The sequence below is a fragment of the Lutra lutra genome, chromosome 10 (assembly GCF_902655055.1).
Source record: "Lutra lutra chromosome 10, mLutLut1.2, whole genome shotgun sequence".
NCBI lineage: Eukaryota > Metazoa > Chordata > Mammalia > Carnivora > Mustelidae > Lutra > Lutra lutra.
Window position 1 is genome coordinate 64,432,048 of NC_062287.1, and position 27,470 is coordinate 64,459,517.

At 41.1% G+C, this 27,470-nt stretch overlaps 1 protein-coding gene across 1 annotated transcript; it reads right to left on the reverse strand.

Moving 5' to 3' along the window:
* Positions 1 to 1,373: 1,373 nt before the first annotated feature.
* NRIP3 (nuclear receptor interacting protein 3) lies at positions 1,374 to 26,602 on the reverse strand. Its single transcript, XM_047693781.1, has 7 exons — positions 26,365 to 26,602; positions 8,225 to 8,386; positions 7,660 to 7,742; positions 5,540 to 5,679; positions 4,900 to 4,952; positions 4,690 to 4,784; positions 1,374 to 4,389 (listed from the first exon to the last, which is right to left on the reverse strand). The coding sequence occupies exons 1-7, from the start codon at positions 26,536 to 26,538 to the stop codon at positions 4,374 to 4,376; spliced, it is 723 nt and encodes a 240-aa protein (XP_047549737.1). The 5' UTR covers positions 26,539 to 26,602; the 3' UTR covers positions 1,374 to 4,373.
* Between the last annotated feature and the right edge of the window lie 868 nt (positions 26,603 to 27,470).

Below are 27,470 nucleotides of genomic sequence, written 5' to 3' on the forward strand. Positions count from 1 at the left end.
GTGGGAGGTTGGGGGCACCAGGTGGTGGGTATTGTAGAGGGCACGGATTGCATGGAGCACTGGGTGTGGTGCAAAAATAATGAATACTGTTATGCTGAAAAAATAAAAAATTTAAAAAAAATGAAAGTTAGGATGTATTTTTTAGCTCTTTTAAAACTTAATTTTCTTTATTTCATTTTATGAAGATGATCATGAATCTTGATTCAGTCCCTCGTTATTTAAGGTTGGGTAAGTCTTTTTAATTTTTTATGTATTTCTTTATTTTAAATATTTTAAAAAAGAGTTTATTTGAGAGAAAGAGATCGTACGTGTGTACAAGTTGGGGAGGGGCAGAGGGAGAAGCAGACTCCTCACTGAGCATGAAGTCTGATGCAGGGCTGGATTCCAGAACCCTGAGATCATGACCTGAGCCAAAGTTGGATGCTTACTGAGCCACCCAGGCACCCCTAATTTTTTATATTTAGAATAAATGGACAAAAACAAGACAAAATCTTTTGAGGTGGAATGGTAGTACCATCTAAGTAGTAGTGGAATTGCAATTCTAAATTGTGATAAACATTGTCATAGCTAAAGAATGTTTCCTGTTGACTCTTTAATCTTACTATTTCAATATTAAAATATTAATACTTAAAAGTTTCTATCATCTGTAAAATGTGTTTATTTGAAATGTCATTTAGGCAATGGCTTTAACTATATATTAAGGCTCATTCAGTAATTCTTCCCCTTCTGAAACCTGCCTCATTTGTTTGAACTAAATAAATATGTCCCTTTCTAGAAAAATATTTTTTTTTTCTTAAATTTTATTTTTTATAAACATATATTTTTATCCCCAGGGGTACAGGTCTGCGAATCGCCAGGTTTACACACTTCACAGCACTCACCATAGCACATACCCTCCCCAATATCCATAACCCCACCCCCCCTCTCCCAACCCCCCTCCCCCCACCAACCCTCAGTTTGTTTTGTGAGATTAAGAGTCACTTATGGTTTGTCTCCCTCCCAATCCCATCTTGTTTCATAGAAAAATATTCTCTTAAGCACTACTGACCTACCATAAAAGGTTGTTCTCATGTACTGTTAAATCTTTAAATAACTACCACATGCCAACCACTTCATAATCGATACTGTGGAGCAAGTACTATCATCACATGTTTTATAGACTGAAAACCCAAGCTCAGAGAGGTTCACTAATATGACCAAAGACATATACCCAATAAGAGATTGCTGAAGGACTAGTAGCAATGGAAGAAATGAGGACCTCAAAGCCCTGTGTTCAGAGGACCCTATGAGAGAAACATTGATGCAATTAGGCTGTGCCTGGGCTCCCTCACCTTCCAGGGGCCCTGACACAGAGACTTTGTCAGACAAGCACACAGAAGGGAAGATTTCACTTTATTGTTACATTAATCTCACAAATAAACCCAACACAGCCAGAAACACTGAGCAGGTAGAAGTGCCAATGTAGAGGACTCGCAACAGAAGGAGGAAAGAATCCAGTTCATCTCCTCCATGTTTCCAGCCTGGAAAGATATTTCTATTACACAAAAGTCAGGGCAGCTGACACAATAAGTGATCCATTCTACAGACACTTTAGCTAAGGAATAGAAAATCTTACCAGGTGGGCTCTGTGCAAGGCAAGGAAATAGAAAAGTCAGAAAACATTTTTTCCTCATATAACTCCGGAACAGATATACCAAATAACAAAAACAATATTTTTCAAACTTCCTGTATTTGTGATGGACATCTAATAAGGAATGAGAGGGGTATTAGTTCTATAGGCTTACTTCCTGCTACTGCCTTCTTCAGAACACAGTGTGGCTAGACACTTTCTTCCCCAATCCTGAGTCAGAGGTGCCAGAGATAATTTTCTAGGATTCTGGGAAGAACTAACCTTACCTTTTCATCTTGCCAGCCCCTGAAAGGTAGATCAGGTACTCCCTCATGAATATCAAGGAGATATGGGCTATCAGAACAATCAGCCTGGCAGCATTTAAAGATTAATGAAGCTCAAGACTTCCCATAGTTGTCTTTAGACATGTTTAGGTACCTCTATCAAGCCTGGGGTTTAAAGTACAATTATTTGTCTAGTGAATTCAAATGATCTGACTGCAGAGAGTGAGATTATGATACCATAAGCTCAGATCACCCCAACTGTTTCTATTCCAAAATTGGAAATTCAGTGACGGATTCTCAGAAGCCAAAAAGATCACTAAAGTTCATCTAATCATCCCTCTGATGCCACAGAATCCTGAATTCAAAGGGCAGAATTAGTCACATCTTTCCAACACCTAAGAATTCCTGGCTTCACCTCATCTACATGGAATCCAAATAAGGATAAGCCAGGCCCAGGAACTTCCAACATGCCTTACTTGTGGCCAAGAGTCAAGGCTTGAGTAGAATATTCAACCTCAGGAGGAAGGGGTGAAGTATTTCAACTCAGCCTTAGGATAAGGAGCAGGGCAAACTGGTGCCATAAGAGGTAGAGTAGGAGAGCGGAGAGGCCTCAGTGGAAAGGCACAGACCCCCCTCCCACTGCCCTGCTCAGGCAAAAAGGGGGTGAATTTGGAGGGGGCACTGAAGGCTGATAAGGTGCGTGAGATCACTCTTGCTAAAGTTTAGATATGGCCTTCCCTGCTGTGGCTGTGCTTAGTTTTCCATCTTGCTCCCGCTATAAAGACTGATAAGGGGGTTTGGGGATGACCCAGGCTGCAGTATGGCTGCTTAGCTGTTCAAATGGGGGTCATTAAGTTCCTAGCCTTTAGGGAGCTTCTGTAAGTCTAAAAACATTCAGAGTTCCAAAGAGTTGTTTGATAGAGGCAGGATCTGAACACTTGACAAGATTGTTGGTGGGACCTGGCAAAATTCAATGTGGGATCCATTGAATGCTCTGGAAACTACTGCTATGAACCAAGGGCAGGCTTGGAAATCTCATAAGAAGATATTCACAGCTGATTATTTTTCTGACTTCTCCATGTACTTCTATGACCAAATTGAAGGGGAGAATTCATTACAGGTATCTGTGTGCCTAAACTGACACCCCCCAAAAAAGCTTTGAGGCACCCCTGTGATCTCCAACATCTTGAGAAGGGTCAGCAGACATTGCGCAGCAGGAAAATGTTGTCCTTAACACTGTCAGCTCTTGCCCTGCCTCTTTTCTTGAAGCAAAACAAGGCAGAAGAGTTTCCAACCTTCAGTTCCCTGTCTGGAAATTTCATTCCTGACCTCCAGCCCGGAAAGGTTTCCATAGGTAGGACTTCCCACCAACTGATTCTACTCAGTACTTCCTTCTATTCCGGATCTACTTGGATTTTTTTCATCTCCTTTCCCTATTCCTGATCTTAGCTAGTTGAGTCTGTGGCAGACAAATAACAGGCTGGGCAGAAATACTGACCAGATCTTGGGGGTAAAAATGTTTAATAATGATCCCCAGATTATTTACCAAAGCCTTCAATTCCATCTCATAAAGTGATTAATGTTCTTCTGGCTGTGATTCCTTCTCCTCACCTCCAAGAAGTTCAGGTAAGAGGTCATCCCACTTATTTTTGCACCCTCAGGTTTTAGGCACCAAAATAAGGTCCTAAATGTGACAATTTGGGGCAGAGAATTTTAGCAGACTTAGCACATGGGAGGAAGGGCTACCCAGAACCTCCTGGCATCTATCTCCAAAGCAAATCCTTCCCCTACCTTGCCTTTTTAAAACCTTACCTCTTCATCCTCCTTCAAGGCCTGAATACAAAAGAAGCAGCATGGGAGAATGAACATAGCCTTGGCTTGTCAAGTCTGAGTTCTAGGTTCCTCTGCCACTGACTTAGTGTAACAGTTTACATAATTCATTTGCCTCTCTGGACCTATAAATGAAAAATTGGACTAGATGATCTCTCTGGGCTCTTTCAGATAAACTTATTCTTGAGAAATCATGAATGAATTAGAAGAAATTCTAATTCTGAGACATAGATATCCTGCACCTCTTTGAAACAGCTGGAGGTAAAGGTCAGGTTCCTGTTTATTATACATTTTAACTATAGGAAAAGAAGCAAGTGTATCCATGGAGAAAGAGAACCTGGCAGCCCCTATACTAATAAAAGCAAATTCTTGAAAGAAGCAGAGAAGTAGGCCACAAGTGAGACCTGGCAGTGTCAAAAGGTCTGTAAATTAAGTGATCAGAGAAGTAAAAAACAATGGCTATAACCAGATAAGATCTCTAAGCACGGACTAAAGTCTAAAGAAGTCTGGGTGGAAGGAGCCCCTGGAGCTTCTATTAGAGGGAAGGACTTGGTCCACAGCAAGTTGCTACTGCATTTGGTTCAAACCCAATTTTCTCAATCTGTCAACCTGGTATGTGTGCACATGTGCAGACATGCTGCAGTCTGCAGTTATGCTTCTGAAGTGCTGAAATGAGAAAGAAATAGAAGAAATGATACCAAATTCAAAGAAGTTAGGTTGAAGGCAAGTACAATTTTAGTTTAAAAGCTACTTATTTTTCCCACCACTCTGTGCAGTACCATCACTACTTATTCTGGAATGTGGGCTAGAGAGTTATTTAGGATGGTGAACTCTAGGGTTTGGGGATGGGTGTACTTGTGATAAGATTGAAGGACAAAGACAAGACACAATCCAATATCCTGTGTGAGAACCCCTCCACTTAATGACAAATGGATTTTACTTGACCTGACCCATTTGGGCACTTACTTGTCTTCATTCAAGGAAACAGTCTCCACAAAAGGGATTTCTTCCTTGTCTGTCTTCCCCATGATCAGCCGGTGTTTATCCAAATTTATGATGCACTAAAAACAAAGGAGAATCACTGGTCACTGTCAGTGATCCCAAGGGCAATGGTCCATGTAAGAGGACCCCTGCCTCAGAAAGTAAGATTCAAAGGGAAAGTAGAATCAATCCTACCTTAAGGGATCGGAGAGTCTGGAGACCAAGGGACAAGTTTTTCTCATTGTCCTCTAAAAAAAAATTAAGATCCAACTATTGCTATGCTGGGTTAGAAGTCAGCCTTATCACCATTGGATTCCATCTCATCTTCCATCCTTCCTTCCTTCCACTCATCCATCCATCCATCCATCTATCCAATAAACACCTGTTAAGCATCTATTATATTAAGTAATTTTCCCAGATCATTAGAATTAAAAGATAATAGAGCCAAGATTCAAACCTAGGTCTTTTAAACTCTAAAGGACAAAGGCCTTTAGATAAAACTCAGGAATCTTAAGTAGTCTGGAGTAGAGTACATAAGGGAAAAGTACATAAGGGTAGTCAACAATTTAAGGTGAAGGAGTAAGGGGATCTAGCCCTCTACCTCCAACTAGGTCAGAGAAAGCTCTCAGGAGCCACTTTCACAGGCACACAAAAACGTTTCTTGCTCCTTACATTTTTTTTTTATCCTGAATTACACACTCCTTTTTCTTAGTGATTCTAAACATTTTTTGAAGAAGTCAATATTTACAAGCATGAGATTTTAATGAGGGTTTGGTGGAAGTAGGGAGGGCAATTACAATAGGAGTCCATAGGTCCAGTTCTCAATTCTACTCACCAACCACAGCTGCTGCACAGTCCAGGCGGAGGGAGCCCAGCGTGATCACCAGGTGCTCAATCTGGCCCACTACTTTCAGATGTCGGGGAAGAGAAAGCTTCTCTCCTTCATGCTTGTGAGATCTGACATGCTCCTTGAGTCTGCACCAGAGAGGGAGATATCGGAATCCCCTTGGCAGAGGTTTCTGATGGAATCGGACAATGTCTACCATATGACCCCACCCACACACCGTTGGACTTTTCCAGGGATTTCCTGGGATTAATTTACCAAAAAATGTGCTAGGCAGCCTATACTTCTTGCTTCAGAACTTTGTCCTACATATGCCAGGGGATACAAAAAACAAAAGATTCAGCTCCTATTCTCAAAAAGCTATGTCACTATCTGTACTGGTGAAAAATGACAGTTGATACACTCAGAAAATCCTATTCTGCATCTTAACATCCCCACCTATATGCAAGGCAATTTAGTTAACATGTCCTGTTACCCATCTGTGGGTAAAAGATATCAGAAAGGGCAGGAGTTTGTCCTAATTTTAGAAGATGCTTTTTGTTCAGCATCTAATTTTCTCTTTGCCTTCTCTATTTCAGTTTATCCTCCTCAGTTAGTCCTCAGATATAAGGTTAGTGGAAGCTGGTACTTATCTGGTAAGTGCACTGATATTGATATTGATATCAGCAAGGAGTATCATGGGGAAAGTCTTGATTAATTTAACTTGTCTCTGCAGGGGAGAAAGGAAAGGAACAGCACCCAGGTTTCACACAGTTATATAAGCAGATTGGAACAGCAAGCACCCAAGATATCATGGGTTGGTGGATAAAAACTTAATTATGGACTTTCTGTGCCAATACTTCTGCTTTACTCCATTTCCTCTCTTTTGGTGTTATAGCTCATCCAAAAGAAAAATAATTGCAGTTTTACAGATGGTTATTAATTCCTCTGGAACCATGGCAGACTGCTGCCTAATTATGCACCAGGACATTATTAGTCTTCCTGGAACCATCATGTTGCACTATATCTCATCTCTTCACCACATAAAAAAGCTCAGGATTCTTCCCACAAGAGCACTTGTGTCCTGGACTTCTCCTGCAAGCCTAAATAGCAATGTACAAAACCCACAGAGCCAGCCTCAAAGAGTCACAGTGGTGGGGAGGGGTGAGGACAGGGTAGAAACAAAAGGAAACAGATCAGGTAACAGAGATCACTAATTATAAAAATCCAGCCTTGTTCAAGTCCTACCTAAGAGTAGTATGAACATCTTGAAAGCAGCTTAGAATGAACCATTATATCTACCATAGAGATTGTTTCAATACATAGATTAAGCTAGGGAATGATCTGTTGTTCTTAGGGCTAGAAAAATGAAAAAGACATTGGGTTGATCTTTACAATTCTGGGCTAGACCTTAGGGTCCAGCTAGTACTTACGAGGGAAGAGAAGGAAGAACACATAAAAGTACAGATTGACTGAAAAGGAGGAAAGATATAGAATGGTTTTCTCTGACTACAAGAGGAAGAACCCAATTCTAGCTATTATAAAACCAAAGACATTCAATATACGAGGTATCTGCCTCACACGCAATCCCCAGCAGGGACAGCAGTAAGACTTGATTTTACATGTTCTTTACAGAGATGAAAGGCGCTAAGAAACTATTAGTTAATCACACCCATGATGGTTTAGGCCCAGCAGCAATAGCGGTCCTATTCTAAGATCTGACTGATGCTTCCTCGGACAGGCAGTGTGGCCTCCAGAAAGACCCTGAGTAAGCTAAGACCAACCACATCCCTGCTTTTACTCATCTGGGGTATACCAACAGGACTGCTCCTTCTAATTTGTTGTCTTTGCAGGGCATATATCAGGACCAGGGCATGGCTAACAATGAGCCAAGGATCTCATTGAGCCCAAAGGTCTTTGCTCAGAAATTAATAGGTGGGAATTAATGGAAAATCTGATGCTTTCCTGGCTTGCAGATTTCTCCCAGGTGCCTGAGAATCCAGCTTATATTTGAATTCTGCATACTTTTCTTGGAAACTTGGTAGAGATCTTCACCATCTCTAACTTCAAAATAGATTCAGGCAAAGAGTGCATTAGCACCTGACTCCCACCCAGCACAAGTGGTTACTTACCCCAGTCTATCCACACAGGCTGAAGAGATGAGATTATATTGACAACCTGTGTCAACCAAGGCTTTCACATCTTTTCCAGCACACTGTGAAAAAGAAACATACTGCTCAGCAGGAGCCAGAGAAGCAAAAGGGAAGGGTGTAAGCAGCAGATGTCACATGAAAGCAGGGCTGGAGAGCATCTCACAATTACCTGTTGGTAATGTCTCAGCTTTAACCACTGCTGAGTCTCCTTTTAGGAGCCTTTTCCCACTGAATCTAGAGCTGACAGAGGATCCCAAAGGACTTTCTGTATTTAATTCTATATACCAACTAGCTCTTAATTGTGCGTGTACGTGTGTGTGTCACACAACCTTTTGCAAATCTAATGAAAGTTTGGTCCCTTCTCCCATAAAGATGCACACACAATAAAAATATTCCATACACTTCCAGTAAAACTCACTCATGAATTCTATGATAAGACCCAAAGTCTATATACTTTGGAGGAGGGGGCACCACTGTGGGAATCACAATGGGCCCACATCCTACTCTCCAGAAAACCCTGGAAAAACTATTCTCAGAACATTACCTGGCAAGAAACCAAAATCATGTCATCATCGTCAGACTTCTTTAGTCCCTCAGACTTCGCCTGATTCATTTTGTTGGTCTTGGAGGCCCAAGGGACACGACTACTTCGAAGTTTAGACAGGTTGGTTTCCATGAGGCGCCTCTGCAGAATGTTATGAGGTTGCTTGAGGAATAGAAAGCAGAAGATTCTTAGTGACAAGTCATTTCCCCATTTTCCCATTGTCCTCCAGTTACCACAGAAATAATAAAGAAGCCTCACATAACTGGGCTCTACCTTTGCTTCTTATTTATTTTTCCTTCAAGCAGAGACTTCATTGGTAATTCAGAGCAGGTACTGTAATAGGTCACCTTGAATGAATCAAAGAGTAAGGTGGAACATTGGAAAATGTGGCTAGAGCCAATGAATATTCTATGGCTAAAGAGAATTGAGGGACCCTGCTGTATTTCCTCCTCTTACAAGGGCATTTCAGGAGAAAAGTGACCCTAGTCTATGTGGAATAAATGTATCCTCCCAGGTAACTTATAGAAGAGGCAGTTCATTCTCACAGGCCAAAGAAACCTACCCAGTACTGGCTGTCAGAAGCTCTGCCTACTTCCATTTCAAGACTTACTTGAAGAACTTACAGTCTCATCTTTTGGACTTAGTCTTCATATAACTTGGTGGCCTGACTCTCCTGTGGGCTGAGTAACCCATGAGGGGGTTGGGGTGGGAAGATAGGAATTCATATCTGCTGAGCAATCCTCCCAGGAGACACACTTTGGAACTTGGCAGAACCCACAGGAATAATCCTTACTAACATCTTCTGGACCTCAAGAAGTATAATGAAACTCTTGCCATATTCTTGATATCCATTCTGTCTCTCTCCAATGGGCCAAAAAGCGGGAGTAAAAAAGGGGCAGATACCAAAAAACAGGACACTTAATTAGACTTTATATCTATGTCAAGATACCTTATAGGAGGCAGAATGAGGAATGTGAATTCAAGTCTGCTCTCTGACAGAACTTAGAGTTCACAGAGCAGCTATATCCATGCTCTGCTCTTTCTACCCAAACTGGCCTCTAGAAAATATAAGTTACTTCATGATAAGAACTTATTTGACCTGAGGAATATCTATATACAAGCATCTTATTCTCCGTTTACAATAATATTTAAAATCTCTCAAAGGAAAGATTCCAAGTTTCTATGTAACACATACCAGATGCCTCTCAATTTTAGGGGGAAGAAAATCACTCTTAGAAGCTCAGAGCCTAGAATTTTCCCAGGAAAGGGGGCAGAACTGGATAAGGTCTTCATTATCTACCACCTTTCAATTTCTGAGGAAGAATGGAGTCAGAGCCATGACTCACTGTAACCCTGGTGAGGCGAAGAAATGGATTCCCAAAATACACAGATTCTTGGCAAAGCAGATTCTAAATTAGTATCCTTGGGAAAAGGAGAGAGAGAGGCACTTAAGAGAAAATGAGAGCTTCTTAACTTGATAAGGAGCTAGAGGAAGTGCTAACTCTGTCAGATTTCTTTGAAGAATGATTTGCTCCTCAAAAGAAACAAATTCTTCATTCTTATCTCTCTCACTAATAAGGCTGGATTCCTAGCTCAAGTCATATTAAAGCAGGGTGTTTGCTTCTGTCAAGTCCACGCTCAGCAGAAACAACTGAATTTGTACAACTGTAAGCTGAACTTATAGAACTGAAGATTAGAAAGGACTTCAAAGGCCAATAAATGAAAGCCCTCTTCACTGAAAATTTGGGGCTTTCCTTCCACATCAGTCTTGCTGAACACAGCTTTACTTCTCTACTCCTAATCTTCCAAAGGAGTCTAATCATCATTGGACAGATGAGGCAAATGAGGAAAAATCTGAAATTATTTTCCTTGAAGTCATCTGTCTTCTAAATTTTCCTCCTTCCTCCTCAGGTTATAAAACATACTCAAAGTTCTCATATACTGGGGAGAAAACACATAACCTCAGACCCTGCCTCCTCAGCTCCTCTAATTATACCCTTGTCTTAAATGGTCATCTTTTAAGGAAGCCAAACATTTCCTGATATCCTTCACTGAAATTACTTCTGATCCCACAACATCAATAAAAATCTCCTAATTTCCAGATCTGGTAGATATTTTTCAGTCTTCATTTTCCTTAACTTCTCTAAGGCATTTGACCCTGCTGACAACTCCTGTATTTGTTCTTTTCTTTAGTAATCAAAAAAGTATAAAAAATAATACATGCTCAGTGAAAAAAATTCAAGATTCACTGAAGTATATAAAATCAAAAGGGAAGGCCTCCCAACCTTTCAACCTTTTCTCGGTCCCACTCCCTACAAATAACCACCCTTAAATTCAGAAGTATAGGGGCACCTGTCTGCCTTCAGCTCAGGTCATGATCTCTGGGTCCTGGGATTGAGCCTTGTGGGCTCACTGCTCAGTTGGGACCCTGTTTCTCCCTCTCACATTCCTCCTGCTTGTGTTCCCTCTCTCCCTGTCTCTCTCTCTCTGTCAAATAAACACATTAAGTAAATAAATGAATAAATAAATAAAAATTTAGAAGTATATCCTTCCAAAACTTTTTGTACATTTACAAACATATATAAAATAGGAGTATACTATAACACTGTTCTAAAATTTTCTATTTTAGTTTAATATATGAAAGACATCTTTTCTATGTCCTTACATATAATTCTCTTTGTTCATTTTCACAACTAAAAGTATTGATAGTACAGGAGTTGAAAATTCACAGCTGATAAACCCATATGAAACTCAGGAATATTTTTCTGTGGTCATTTTATTATGCTGACATGTTTTAAATGACAGTATAACTGCACATTTACCTCTGCCCCCAACCAAAATTTCACTAAAATCATAATCAAGGAGTAAGAAAGGCCTAAACATACAAGAGCAAAAAGGAAAAAAAAAAAAGAAAGAAAACAACAATAACAAAAAGGAGAAACAAAAACAGACAAAATTTTGGAATCTGAGAAGCAAACAGAAAAGTGAAAACTGATCTAAGAGTAAAGAAAGCTAAGTGCTTCACACCATTCTACTTCACACAATGCTAGAGTGGCGAAGATTGCCAGTTGTTTATCAAAATCCGTGTTCTCCTATTCTTACTGTATAAATACCTAGATTGTTTTCCAGCCTTCTTTGCAGTTAGGCATGGCCAGAAGACTGAGTTCTAGCAAAGAGAATGTGAGGAGAAGTGACATATGCCACTTCTAGACTTGACCCATAAAAGTGTTCTATGAACACTCCTCCATTCTTTTCTTCTTCTGACTGATTAGAATGGAGATGACCCTAGGGGTAACCTCCTTGGAGGTCACATGTTGGAGACAGAAGAGCCACTGTCAGCCTAGGTTCCTAAGTGACTACATGGAAGAGGGCTGTCTTGCTGACCTATTAGTACTGTTACTTAAGAAAAACGAACTATCATGTTTGAGCTATTATATATTTGGGGGTTTAGCTGTAAAAGCAGTTTTCCTATTCAAACTAAAACTCTGAAAAGGCTGAGGAGTTAGAGGTATTAGAACTTCTACTGTTAGAGGGTGGGAAATAGATTAGTATAAAGCCTGCATAAAACTCCTACTTGACCCAGACAACCGGGAAGTATGCCAAAAGTTTATTCTTTTTGAAATAATAACTCAGAAAACTCTGGTTGGTTAATAGTTTGTCTAAGCTTAGCAATTATGTACTGTCAGATATCTAGAACAGCTAAGGGTGAGGATAGAGTGCCATACTAAGCTAGAGCTGAAGGATATGGGTTTAAGGATTGAAAAAATCCTTCATATAATCCTTTCATATAATGAAAGAAAAAAGATCCACAACAATATCTCACATCACTATGAATTTTTGGAATATTATGAGTGACACAGATTCCAAAAGCTTCTAAGGAAAAAAAGATGATCCAAATACAAAAGATTAGGAAACAGAGTGGCATAGGACAATTCAACGGTATTAATGAAATCTAGAAGACAATGGAATACTACTTTTTAAAAAATCTGATAGAGCACAATTTCTTAACCTCGCCAAACTATAAATCAAGACTCAGGAAAATTAATTCCCAATCATCCTCAAGAAGCTACTGAAAGAAATGAGGGGAACCAATGAACAAAGAAAAAATTATAGGGTTCAAGAATAAAGGACCCAACAGAAAAGAGAAGCAAAGGACATTCTGAGAATGGCCCTGAAGGAAAAATCTAGGCTACAGGATGTGTAGCAGACCTTGAGAGCAACCAGTACAAAATGAAAATTGGAGGATGGAGGGCTCCAGGAAGGATGTCTCCAAGAAAAAAGAGATGGATCTGCTACATCAGGTACAGTTTTAAGGTTCCTGGAGATTTAAACTTTACATAGAAAATAACTAGGCAATTATTAATTTTGAGAAAAAGAAATACTTGCATGGGAAAGGAAATATATAGTACATCATTTGAGCCAGCTGTGAATAATATGAATATAGTCATAATAACATAAGCAGTAAATGCTGATTGGACCCCAAACAGCTATTTAACAGAATATCGGTATAATAGGAGAGAGGACATGATAAAGAGGTGTAAGAAAATTAAACCCTTACCTATTATAATAGAAAATCAATAGATAATGGTAAAATCAATAGGTCAAGAAATAGTAGTATCACCATTTACCTAGATATATGGAGATAACTAGCACAAGGAACAGTCAAAATTTTTTTAAAGTTTTAAATTATAAATTATAGACATACTTTTTAAAAAAGATTTTATTTATTTATTTGACAGAGATCACAAGAAGGCAAAGAGGCAGGCAGAGAGAGAGAGGAGGAAGCAGGCTCCCCACCGAGCAAAGAGCCCGATGCGGGGCTCGATTCCAGGACCCTGGGATCATGACTTGAGCTGAAGGCAGAGGCCTTAACCCACTGAGTCACCCTAGACATACATTTTTCATAAAAATAAATATTAAGTGAAAAAATACATCCCACATATTAGGAAAGTGTTCAGTCACAAGAAAAACAAACTTACAATGACTTAAATGGAGGTGTATTTTTTCTCATATAACAAGAAGTCTGGAGGTAGGCAAATGTTAGCAATAATTCAGCAGTTTAACAGTTTCAGGGCTACTGTCTCTGTACTCTTGGATATCCCCTCATGATCATATGATGGGTGCCCCAGCTCCAGGTATTACATCTACATGTAGGAGGAAGGAGGAAGGGACTACATGCCATCTATCCCTTTTATCAAGAGAGCAAAAGCTTTCCCAGAAATCCCCTCAATATTTTCCCTAAATCTTTCTTGGTCAAAATTCTCATAGCCAGTCTTAACTAAAAGGGGGCTGGGAGAGAATCCAGCTTTTCTAATCTCTATAGAAGAATCAGGCAGATAGAAAAGGGCTGAGAATGGGTGATGATTTAGCTATCCCACAGTATCAGCCAAATCATGCAAAGACCAAAGTGTGTGTATGTGTGTGTGTGTGTGTGTACATACAATGTAACTTAGGCAGGTATAATGCCAGCTCACGCTGATAACCACCTTGGCACCTATTTTCTTACATCTGCCTTACTTTGTGCATTTTATTTTCAAGTATTTATCTTCTAGTTACTTAACATATATGGTAAAATTGGTTTCAGGTGTAGAATTTCGTGATTCATCACTTACATATAAAACACCCAGTGTCACTGCAACATGTATCTTCCTTAATACCTATCACCAATTCAGCCCACTACTTTCTGTATTTTAAGACAGCACATTATTGGGCCACCTGGGTGGCTCAGTGGGTTAAGCCTCTGCCTTTGGTTCAGGTCATGATCTCAGGGTGCTGGGATTGAGCCCCGCATCGGGCTCTCTGCTCAGCGGGGAGCCTGCTTCCACCTCTCTCTCTGCCTACTTGTGATCTCTCTCTCTCTGTCAAATAAATAAAATCTTTTTTAAAAAACAGCACATTCTTTGCAGACATTTGAGTTTGTGGTACAAATACACCTCAATTTAATTACTTAAATATTTTTTAAAGATTTATTTATTTATTTGACAGACAGAGATCACAAGCAGGCAGAGAGGCAGGCAGTGAGAGAGAGAGAGGAGGAAACAGGCTCCCTGCTAAGCAGAGAGCCCGATGTGGGGCTCGATCCCAGGACCTTGGGATAATGACCTGGTCCGAAGGTAGAGGCTTTAACCCACTGAGCCACCCAGACACCCTTAATTACTCAACTATTAATGGACATTTAGATTGTTTCCACATGTCTATCATTAGAAACAATACTACAGTAAAACTCAACATTCCATTTTATTGACACTCTCCTCACTGGCTTCTAAAATCACCTTTCTGTCTATTCTCCCTCTCTTTTACCACTTCCTTTGCCGCTCATTTCTTAAATCATCACTCTGTCTCTGGTCCTTTTCTCATTGTACATATCCTTTCAAGGCAACCTTATCTACTTTCATTGCATATGAAATGATGATTTTATGATGATGACTATCTCATGCCCAGACCTCACTTTTGAGTTTCAGATGCACAGATTGAACTGCCACTTTGAATTTTCCACTTAGACATTCCGCAGGTACTTTCAAACTTAACTTGTCCCACTGATCTTTGCCACAAAACCTGCACTTTCTCCCTTATTCCCTATCTTGGTGAATTAAACTCTGCCTCTTTAACACCTTGTATTTCTCTCTCCATTTCTACCATTACTGCTAAATTCAAGCAATCTCCTAAAAGATTACTTTCATGGTCTCCTTACTCTACAGTGGTTCTCTTGCCAGCTATATTGAACACAAAATCTTCAATTTAACATTTAAGATCGTCCACTAACTACCCACTCATCTTCCTTCCCAATCTTACCTTTATTTCTCCATGAAGTCTTTCTACTTTTTTTTTTTTTTTTAGGATTTTATTTATTTGACAGGGAGAGGGTGTGCACAAGCAGGGTGAGAGGCAGAGGGAGAACCAGGCTCCCTGGCGAGCAGGGAGCCTGAAGTCTTTCTACTTTCAGAAAAATGACCAGTTGTGACACACTATGCTGTGCAAATCGCTAATCTTGCTAGGTATTACTTTTCTCAGGCCTTGCTTTCTCCATCAGTAATAAAATAAGTTTGAGCTCCAAAGTCCTGCTCATTTCTAACACTCTGGATTATTTCCTTTCCACTAACTTGTAAAATGGCACCACCATACACCCAATAATTCTTTTCTTCTCTTTTTTTAAAATTAAGATTCTATTTGTCAGAGAGAGAGAGCAAGCACAAGCAGGGGGAGCAGCATCCCCGGGAGAAGACTGGCATCCCAACACCCATCCGTTCTTGATTCTTTTCTTTCCCTAACCCTCCCCCTCAAAGTACTGTTGTTGCTTCCTCTAAAACATATCTAGAATTGATCTACTTCTACCCATCTTTACCTCCAGTCTGATCAAAGCCACCATCACTTTTTTTCTTGTATACTTACAGAAAAGTTTCAAAGTTTGTTAGATCTTAAAAATGCAATGTAGGGATACCTGGGTGGCACAGTTGGTTAAGTGTCTGTCTTCTGCTCAGGTCATGAACCCAGGGTCCTGGGATCATGCCCTGCTGGTCAAGGAGCTTGCTTCTCCCTTTCCTGCCCCCCACTCATGCTCTCTCTCAAATAAATGAGTAAAATCTTTTTAAAAAAATGCAATGTAACTTTAGTTGTCCTCATCCTCTAAGTTTTATTTTAAATAATGCAATTTTTAAAAAAATTTGAGGTATAATTACATTATACATACATTATATTAGTTACAGGTATGACATAATGATTTCATATTTATATATACTGCAAAATGTTCACAATAAGTCTAGTTAATATCCATAACCACACATAGTTACAATTTTTTTCTTTTCTTATAATGAGGACTTCTAGATCTACCCTCTTAGCAACTTTCAAATATGCTGTACACTATAACTATAGTCATCATGCTGTGCATGATATCCCCATGGCTTATTTTTTTTTTATAACTAGAAGGTTTTACAATTTGACCACCTTCATCCATTTCACTCATCTGCCTTCCAGCAACCACCAATCTGTTCTCTGTATCTATGAGCTTAGTTGTTGTTTTGTTTTTCAGATTCCACATATAAATGAGATCATACGGTATTTGTCTTTCTCTGTCTGACCTATTTCACTTAGCATAATGTCCTCATGGCCATCCATGTTGTCAAAGATGGCAAAATTTGATTCTTTTTTTTTTTAAAGATTTTATTTATTTATTTGACAGAGATCACAAGTAGGCAGAGAGAGAGAGAGAGCAGCAGGCACCCCGCTGAGCAGAGAGCCTGATGCGGGGCTCGATCCCAGGATCCTGAGATCACGACTCGAGCCGAAGGCAGCGGCTTAACCCACTGAGCCACTTAGGCACCCCAAGATTTGATTCTTTTTATGGCTAAATATTATATACCACACACACACACACACACACACACCACATTTTCTTTGTGCATTTATCCACAGATGGATACCTATGTTGCCTCCATATATATATTTCTTGACTCATCATTTCTTATCTGAACTGCAAAAAACTCCTAACTTGTTTTCTTCCTCTTTTCACTCTTCTTCCAACTCATTCTCTACATAGCAACCAGGGTGAGTTTTTAAAAATATAAGTTAGATAATACATTCCCTTATTCAAAACTCTTCAATGGCCTCCTATTGTTCTTTGAACAAAACTCAAACTTCTTACCATGGTCCATATGGTTCTGCATCATCTAATCCCTGTCCATTTCTCCAACCTCTATCTATATACTATATACATGCCACACTCCTTTTGTTCATCCACACCTCCTTGCTCAAACACTTTCTCATTCCAGTGCTTTTGCACTTGCTATTCCCTCTGTCTGAAATGTTCTCCCACTAACACTTCAAATAGTTAGTTTGCTCTCATCAGCTCAAATGTCACTTCATCAAAGATATCCTTCTTGCCTATTATTTAAAATGGGTACCCCACCACTTTAGTTATTAACATATCCCACTATTTCTTTTGTAACAATTATAAATTATTTTGCTTATTTACCTGTTTACTATTTTACTCCCCCACTAGATTGTTAATTCCACAAGGGCAGGGACCTTAACTGTCTTGATCACATCTGTATCCTTAGCTCTTGATACAGTACCGAACAAACAAATCTCTACTCTTCTTCAAAAACCCTTTCTTAACATCATCTAGTTCTTTCTTTCAGAATCCCTATAATACTTACACATTATATAATTTGTACTACCTACTTTCCCACTCCTTGTCTATTGCTTTGTAAATTTACTTAAGTAGTTTATGTTTATTGAAGTATCAGGTTTCTAAGAACAGTCTTCTATTTTCTTGATGTCCTTCAAAATACACATTAGTAATTAGCTAGAAGGATACTATAGGTACTCTGGTAACCTTTTGGACAGAATTCTCAAGTCATCCTCCTGACATGGATCTTGCTTTATGCTTTACCTCAACATGGTAACTACTAACCCAAGCAGTTCCTGGTTCTCTACTATTCCTGGAATGTGGCTGCTAAACTCTAACCAGGGCTTAGGCATCTAAACCTTAGCAGTAAGCACAAATGTGCCGCCTTCATTATCATGAGTTTCTGAAGAAAATGGGCTCTGTGGGCAGTGCTGTATTCTGGGTAGAAATAGCTGAGTTTCCTCAATCTGGCACCCAAGATGCTTAAATATCTCTACTAATCAGGCTGTAGCGTGGGAAGAAAAGTGAGGTGAGAGGAAGTAGATTATACTGCAAGAATGCCACAAAATCATGATTTGAGCAAGAACTTCTAAGGCCACTTTCTCAATCCCTTTACCTATCTGCACTGAACCCAGACAGAATCAAACTAATGGAGTTTTGTGATCCACAGAATAGACCAGACTGGAAAATAGGGGAAATGACATAAGTCTACCTTCTTTGTAGCATTTACTCCCAGAGGAGAAACCCAACCTTTCTACCCACCAATAGAACCACAGCTAGAACCACTTAGAAATAGGGGTTAGCAAATATGGTCCACAAGCCAAAGCCAGCTTGATGCCCATTTTTATAAATAAAGGTTTATTGAAGAAAAACCAACCCCACTCATTTACTGTCTATGGCTGCTTTTGCACTATGATAGCAGAGCTGAGTAGTTGAAACAGAGACAGTTTGCGCTGAAAAGCTGAAAATAGTCACTCTCTGGTCCTTTACAGAGAAAGTTTGCCAACCCTTGCTTAGAGTAGTGTTTAAAATAAATGCTTTACAGAATTAGACCTATAAATACAGAGAACAAATTGATGGTTGCCAGAGGGAATGCGGTGGGAGGGGTGAGCAAAATGGGTGAAGGGGAAGTGAGAGATATGGCCTTCCAGTGGTGGAATGAATATGCCATGGGAAGAAAAGGCAAAAAAAATGATATTGTACTAGTGTTGTATAGTGAGAGATGGTAGCTACACTTGTGGTGAGCAAAGCATAACCTATAGAGAAGCTGAATTACTATGTTGTACACCTGATACCAAGGTAAAAATAGTGTCACCTTTTTTCAAATAAAAAATTAGAATTAAATCAATAAAAATAAAAATAAACTGTTGAGAGAAAACTCCACCAACCTCAAAATCTATACCTGTTAAATTATCCTTCAAAAGTGAAGAAATAAAGGCTGTCTCAGAAAAACAAAAATTGAAGAAATTTGTTGCTAGTGATGTGCCTTCCAAGAAATATTAGAGAAGAAAATGATATAAGTCAGAAAACTGAACCTCAATAAAGACAGGAACACCACTGTAAAATCAATAAGTGAAACTAAAATAAAACCTTCCTTCTTATTATTCTTAATTAATGTAACAGATAACAGTGTTTTCAAAATATTAACAGCAATAATGTATTTGATTGCATATGATCTACTCATCTTAGTGATGCTCAAGACAAGCCTCATATGTAAGTTCCCTTTGCTTATTAAACTTGTCAACTATCAATAAATTAAATTAAATTAAGAAAAATAACAAAATAAAATACATGCTTTAGAGTCAGACAAAGTTGAGTTCAAGTTAGTAAAAACTTTGTAGGGTATCTGTGAGGATTAAATGAGATATCCATATGGAGCACTTAACACTGTGTCAGGTATACAGTAAGCACTCAAATGTTGCTAAGTATATGTTTGTGTATGTGTGTATGTATGTGTGTGTGTGTGTATATATATATATATATATATATATATATATATTTAAAACTCTCACGGTCACCCTAAAATTGAAACTGATTACCATTCACCTTTTTTTTTCTTAAAAGGACATGAAATCATCCTATTCCATTTTAGTCCTTATTTAAAGTTTGTAGATAAACATGTACTCCCAGCTGACTCTCATTTCAAGTCTAATATATATGTTTATCAGGTCTTGGAAATCTAAAAGAGGCACCAGTATCTGTGCCTTCTCTTCTTCTCTCATACAACATGTGACCCATTCTACCCCCTGGAAACATAGACAGGTTTTCTCTGGGTTTACAGTTGCTCAAAAACACGTGAGGATGTATCTAAAGCAGGCTGTCATATTGCGCTAAACATTCTGTGTGACCCACAGATATGTTATTTCAAAGAGAAGAGCCTTATTCCTGATTGTTTTCTGCTCTGTGGATTGGTCTGAGACAGTGGTTTCTCTGGTGCCCATGGTGGACTGCATTTTTGTTAGGAAGGGTTCAAACATAGGCAGAGATTGAACCAGATAAACTGTTAAGTTCTTACTCTGAGGTTCTACAGGGCACACTCTGGCAATAGCCTCCTCTCTGTAACATCTCATAGTCGGCTGACTCAACATAAAATGATGAACCTGTAATCAAATGTTGATCTCCATCACTACTGTACCATTGGGTCAGAGTAATCACTTATTTCTCTGAGCTCCTCTAATGCTTATTGACTATAAGACCTTGGCAACTAGCATAAACTTCCTGGTGGTGTTATTTATTTTCTTGTGGAGGGGTCTACTCAACAGCTACACTGGATTAAGTGATATTCCAAACTCAACTCATTCAAAAATCAAATTCCTGATTCTTATTCCTTATCCCTAATCTGCTCTTCCTGTAGTCTTACCCATTTCAGTAAATGGCAACTTTATTGTTCCAACTGTTAGATCAAAAACCTTAAGGTCATTTCTGATTACTCTTTCAGATCCTTAATCCAATCTGTCAGCTAAACTTGTCAGCCTACCTTCAAAATTATCCAGGGCTTTTCCCTCCCTTTCACCACCATCACACTGCTCTGAGCCACCTTCATCTGTCAACTGGATTACCATATAACAGCCTCCTAACCAGTCTCCTTGCTTCTACTCTTGCCCCTCTTCAGGCTAATCCACACAGTAGTCTGAATAATCTTTTTATAAAATAGGTCATGTCATGTTACCCCTCTGCACTAAGTCTTCTCTTGGTTTCCCAAAATGGATTAAAAGCCACTATCTGTACAATGACCTATAAAGCTCTGAGTGGTCTGGCCTCCCACTACTCCTCTGATATTATCTCTTATCACCCTCCCACTTGCTCATTCTGCCCTGGCCACAATGACCTTACAGTTTTTCAATCACATCAGTTACACTGACACTTCAGGCCTTTGCACTTCCTGTTCCTTCTGTCTAACACATTCTTTCCCAAGATATTTTGCTCTCTGACTTCCTTCAGTATCTCCTAAAATGTAATCTTATCAGAGAAGCCTTCCTTGACTACATTTTATAAAGTAAGTTTGCACTCCACCTTACCCTGGCATTGTACTCTCTATTCTCCTTATCCTGGTTCATCTTCTCCATAGCACTCATTGCTACTTGTTATATTACATATTTACTTGTTTTTATTTTCTGTCTTCTCCTCTCACAACAATACAAGTTCCATTAGGACAGAAACTCCACTTTGGTTCACTATTGTATCTTTTTTCTTTTTAAGATTTTATTTATTTATTTGACTGAGAGAGAGAGAACACAAGTAGGCAGAGTGGCAGGGAGAGGGAGAGGGAGAAGCAGCCTCTCCGTTGAGCAGTGAGTCTGACAGAGGGCTCGATCCCAGGACCCCAGGATCATGACCTGAGCAGAAGACAGATGCTTAACTGACCGAGCCATCCAGGTGCCCCATGTTCATGATCATATCTTTAATGCTTAGAGTACTGACCAACATGTAATAAGCATTCAATAAATATTTGTGGAATTAATTAATGAATCTATCCTGTCCTTCCCCCTAATCTATATAAACTTCTCGTAGAAAGAAACTTTGCTATCTTCTTCGTGGTCTGAGCACCTAGCACTGTATCCTGAACACAGTAAGTGTTCAAATAATGTTTCCTATAATTAGGACACAATCATGGCTCTGGAAATCTTCAGTTTGCACCAGATCCTGGTATTATATTGGTATTTCATGCTCCTCTTCAAAAGCTCCAAAGTTCTCTGATTCAAAACCTGTGGTATTATGGATGACTTGTGGCATTCTGATCAAGTAGATCAGATATTCGGAGTACAGAGCTAGTTATTTCATGGTCAGTTTGCTTTGCTGTGTTCCATAACTCTAGGCTCCATTCATAATTCTAGTGAGTATTCTAAAGCATTTGGCTATAAGTACAATCAATCATAGATAGGAAAGAAAAATGCTCTCTCTATTCCTGGACAACTAAGGATGTGGCCTGATGGTCAGTAATATTATCATACAGGGAAAACATCATGAGAGGACTGGTTTGTTTTTTGTTTTGCTTTTTGTTTTTTGGGGGACAGGACTATATATTTTTTTGCATTTTTTTACACATACAAATATTTATTATTACGAGCTTATTTTAAAAGTATCATCTGCTACTATTGAGAGATACAACTACAATAAAAAAACAAAACAAAAAACCCCACCACATATTTCAGCAAAAATATTCTGGACTTGGTTCATTCTCAAAAAGTCTAAAATAACTCAGTCTCATAGGGAAGTAATATTATGCTATTTGTGTATCAGTACTATTTACTTTTTTTAATTTTTAAAAAAATTTTATAAACATATAATGTATTTTTATCCCCAGGGGTACAGGTCTGTGAATCGCCAGGTTTACACACTTCACAGCACTCACCATAGCACATTTCCTCCCCAATGTCCATAACCCCACCCCCTCCCACGACCCCCCTCCCGGCAGCAACCCTCAGTTTATTTTGTGAGATTAAGAGTCACTTATGTTTTGGGCGCCTGGGTGGCTCAGTGGTTAAAGCCTCTGCCTTCAGCTCAGGTCATGATCCCAGGGTCCTGGGATCGAGTCCCGCATCGGGCTCTCTGCTCAGCAGGGAGCCTGCCTCCTCCTCCTCTCTCTCTCTGCCTGCCTCTCTGTCTACTTGTGATCCGTCTGTCAAATAAAAAAATTAAAAAAAAAAAAAGAAGCCTTTAAAAAAAAAGTCACTTGTGTTTTGTCTCCCTTCCGATTCCATCTTGTTTCATTTATTCTTTTCCTACCCCCCAAACCCCCCATGTTCTATCTCCACTTCCTCATATCAGGGAGATCATATGATAGTTGTCTTTCTCCGATTGACTTATTTTGCTAAGCATAATACCCTCTAGTTCCATAGGACTATTTTTTTTAATATCAAAAATACCATTTTTCACTTTCGTAAAACTTTTTCAGTAATACTGTTTGATATTTATTAGGTAGAGGTGAAACCAGGAAGTGAGGCTCTCATGTTGCTGGTGGAATATAAATTGACCAATTCTATAGGAAAGCAGTTTGGCAGTGTTTCCAAAGTGATGAGACTGTTTTTAAAAATCAAAAGTCCCTACCTCAATGAAAAGAACATTTATGAAACATTTATGATAGCTAAGACAAAAAAATTACAAGAGCCAAAACTCCAAGAGTGGAGATTTTTTTCCCCAGCTTCATCAACTTTTTAAAAAATAATAAATCACATAAAATATTACTCATATCCCTAAATTTGGGTCTTAATCTAATACAGAAAAAAAGCCATCACAAAATGGAAGGATAAGCAAAATAAGATAATCAGACATAAGAAATAGGATTAATATCCACACTAGACTTTGTAGCAGCCAACTACACATGAACAGGAATAGGACAAATGTACTCTCCTGGGGCCAACAGAAGACCACATCTGATTGCCTATGGGTGCTTTCTGCTAATCCAAACAAAAAGTTGGAGGCTGGTATCAAATAGTGAATGTTACAGAAACAGCATGGTAAAGGTAGATAATTCATAAAAGCCAGGAGTATAATTCTAATATAGGTCACTAGTGTGAGGAAAACAACCCACAGTCTCCTCCACTGGCACAAACCCCAGAGTCAATTAAAACTAGTTTGTCCTCTATTTCTGTACCATCAGCAACAACGAACACCTAATTTGTCCTTTCACCCTATATCCCTCTGGTGCCATCCATTCCTTTTTCCCTCTTCGTTTAGTTTGCACTACAGACGTATTCAATCAGTTTTGGCACCCTCAGAATTTCACTTCGGTGAGAGGAAATTGAGTCAACACTGGTCTGTATTACCAGATGTATCCATGAAGTAAAGAAGTCAGGTACTTATAAGGTTATTTCTTGGATTGTACTGAGGCAGCAACATCAGGTCTAAGAGAGCTTAATCATGTCACCACACCTCAGTACTCACAGCTTTCCTTTCCCTACCTCAATCTGCCTTGGTTTCTGTGACCTGTTCTAGCCTTCTGTGCAATAATTTGCACATTAAGGGTGTGAGAACAGTGAGAAAGGGATATCAAGTCCATGGCAATGGTGGGGATGGAGGTGGGGAGGGAGAGAAAGTGTGAACCCCAATTCAGCGTCTCACAGTAAACCGCTGTGCGTCAGACCTATGGCAATAACTTGTTTAAGGATGCTTCCTCATTCCAGCCTACTGCCTGTTTTATATTATCAGCTCCTGTGTGGCTCAACTGACACAGACTGGAGTCAGAAGAGCAGATGGAATTCTTCCTACACAGGATGAAGTAATATAAGGAATGCTAAGCAGAAGGATAGAGTGGTAGTTCCTCAGGGCCAGGGAACTCTGAAAGCCCAAGACAACCAAATGTCAACCATTTCTTAAATCCAGTCTATGGGGAAGAAAAACGTTCCACACTTTACTTCTTTTCCTAAATACTCCCTCTTTATTCATTCCCGAGGCTTCTAGGAACTAGATTATTTTGGTCTGAAGATAGGAAGACTTAGATCTGGTTTGCTAAATGAAACGAGACTACTTTAAATTGAAAGAAGAGAAAAAAGAGAGTTCTCTTTTCTAGGAATGTATTTCAGTCACTCACCACTCTGAGTGAGCATAAATTAGACTGACTATCCTGTGGCTTTAGCAGGAAAACTACCTCTGGGGGAAGCGGGGGAAGGGGGAACAGAGCAAAATAACTGGGTAGCCAACCCCTGCTCAAAAATAACTAAAATTGGGTGCCTGGGTGGCTCAGTAGATTAAGCAGCTGCTTTTGGCTTGGGTCATGATCCCAGGGTCCTAGGATCGAGTCCTGCATCTGGCTCCTTGCTCAGCGGGGAGCCTGCTTCTCTCTCTCCCTCTGCCTGCTGCTTCCCCTGCTTGTGCTCTCTCTTTCTTAAATAAATAAATAAAATCTTATAAAAACAAAACAAAACAAAAATAACTAAAATTATTTTTTATCAAAATGGGGGAGGGCAAATCTGATATTAGGATCTGTCATTAGAGATATTTTTTTTAAAAAGGAAGTAGATTCAGAAGTTCTTCATAGTCATCTGGGGTTTTAAATGGCAATTTCAGTGAACCAGGTGACACCGTTCCTCCTTCCCTGCCAAATTAAATATTCCAAAATCTCAAAAAATACTGGAAAAATTGTACAGAGCACCTACCTCATTTAACGACATTCAACTAAAGCTTCACAAGTTATTGCCCAGATGCATAAAGTGATTTCGAAAACTACAAGACTCCAGATAGGGGCACCTGGGTGGCTCAGGTGGTTAATCAGCTGTCTCTTAATTTCAGCTCAGGTCATGATCTCAGGGTCCTGGAATAGAGCCTGTGTTGGGCTCCACAATTAGCAGGGAATCCTCTCTTTCTCTCTCCCTCTGCCCCTCCCCCCTGCTCTTGTGAGCTCTCTTTCTCTCATATAAATAAATCTTTAAAAAAGGAAAAAAGGGGCGCCTGGGTGGCTCAGTGGGTTAAAGCCTCTGCCTTCGGCTCAGGTCATGATCCCAGGTCCTAGGATTGAGCCCTGAATCAGGCTCTCTGCTCATCGGGGAGCCTGCTTCCCCTCCTCTCTCTCCGCCTGCCTCTCTGCCTGTGATCTCTGTCAGTTAATAAATAAAATCTTTTTAAAAAGAAAAGAAAACTTCAGATAAAACCACAAAGCTAAACATATATTTGGCCCAGTACCACTACGGTGACTGAAGGATGAGTCAAATACGGTTCTTTAGTGACCCTGGAACACCCACCCACCCCCTGTAGAGGACAACATGATCTTTGAACCCAGACCTCCAGTCCTAGAGTTCCTCCTTCTTAAGGCAAAGAAAGACCCTGCCAGAAAAAAAAGCTTGCACCAGCTCCAGCCGTTAACTGGTCAGTGAGATGGAGCAGCTGGTTTCCTCTCTCTATTCACTCTTTGTGGGTAGGGGGAGAGACGAGATTGCCGAAGAGATGTTTGGGGTTCAAGAAACCTCCTTCACATTCGACCCTTTCTCCCCCGCTACCCCAGGATGGAAGGTTAAGGCAGATAAGCCCAAAATCAAACGGAAAAGTTGATTTTGCATAGGGAGAAAAGGATTTAACAAAATCATCTGGGTATGGTGACTGCCAAGAGACCCCCCTCCCCATTCCCACTTCTATCTCTCCTTCCCAAACCCATTTGGAATCACCTCTGTCTGGGTCACTGGACCAAGCAGCCTGGCCAAGCGAGGCTCAATCAGGCAATCAGATTTGGTACTACGAGTAAAAATAACGGGAAAGAAAGGCGACTACAGGGCCAGACGGCAGGGCAGGGTCTCCCACTCGAGAGGAGAGAAGCACGAAAGGAAGAGACAGAGCGGAAAGCAGCGCAAGCTGGTAAAGCTACGACGGAATCCCGAGGGAAAGCGTAGCAGGGAGATGCTGGATGGAGAGGAATTCGGAACAGCAATAGCAACAGAGAGGACAGCGCCAGGAGAGGGCGGGAGCGGGGGCCTGGCCGGTGACTCAGTGAAAGCGGCCAAGGGCGGGCCCCGGGAGCTGCACCGCGCGAAGGTGACCGACCGCCGCGCGCGGGCATCCGGAGGCGGGCGCGGCCGCGGGGGCTCACCGTGTCCTTGGACGAGCCCAGCTTCTTGAGGCCGTCCAAGGGCAGCAGGTCGGCGGAGTCCTTATGAATGAACTGAACGGCCTGTTTCATCCGGCGCTGCTGCCGCAGCGACGCCGCCTCCCGCATGTCCGTCTCCTTGCGGCCGCCCTCGCTGAGGAGCCCTGAGTAAAACATCGCTGAAGCGCCCGCGGCCCAGCGTCCCCAGTTGCTCCGCGCTCACCCGCTATCCTCAGCCTCGAGCTCCTCCAGCGCCGCGAGAGCCTCGCGCCGAGCATTTTATAGCCGAGCGTGACGTCACGGGGAGCAGCCAGTGCGCGCGCGGAGGGGCGGAGCCAGCATGGTGCCCCACCTAGCGCGCAGCTCCCGGGCCTCCACCCGCGCTGTGGGTCTCCGCGCCGCCTCCGTGAAGGGAAGGACTCGCGGGGAAGGGTGACGCGGGCTGGACTGGCTCAGAACGCCGAGGGTCTACCAGGACCGCTTTACCCAACCGCCTCCCCCGTTGTGGGTGCCCTGCATCCCCTGCACCGGGATAGGGTGTGGTGGCCCCACGAAGGAGCAGCCTCTCCCACCCCAGCCGCCGCCGCCGCCGCCCGCGACTCACGCTCACCTGGCCACGACGTGGCCGAACCCGGGATCACCGCCAGCTGCGCCATGCTCCAAAGCCCTCCCTCCGCGCAGTTGCTTCGCGGTGCAAATTCCCACCTCCGCGCCCCTCCGGGAGCCCCAGCGTCCACAGCGCACTTCAGAGTTGGGAAGGCTCAGGATTTCTGCAACTTCAGGTCGGTCCCCACCCACCAGGCCACGTGACTGGGGAGGGGGCAGCCCCTGCGGGCGGGCGGGAGCCGGCTTTCCGGGGACCCCACTCCAGTGCCCTGGCTCTTGGCACCCTCTTTCCGCACGTGCGAACCCGGGTCTCAGTGGCGGCTGGAAACCTGCGGGGTCAGCTTAGTGGCGATGGTCTCCGCCTCCGTGCAACTACACAGGAGTGCGTGGCCCACACCTGCTCTTCGGAACACCGGCTAGAAAAGCACTTTTATCTCAGCCAGGGATGCAGGGTTACCGTTAGGGACGGTCTTTCAATCTACTCTCCAGCATGTTTCCAGGAG

What these genes read in the sequence shown, in the direction of transcription:
- NRIP3 (XM_047693781.1), bottom strand. Translation starts at nt 26,538, where the DNA reads ATGTTTTACTCAGGGCTCCTCAGCGAGGGCGGCCGCAAGGAGACGGAC. An exon ending in CTGTGCAGCAGCTGTGGTTG is followed by an intron (nt 4,953 to 5,539) that starts GTGAGTAGAATT and finishes ATTTTTTTTTAG; the next exon opens with AGGACAATGAGAAAAACTTG. An exon ending in AGACTCTCCGATCCCTTAAG is followed by an intron (nt 4,785 to 4,899) that starts GTAGGATTGATT and finishes CTTTGTTTTTAG; the next exon opens with TGCATCATAAATTTGGATAA.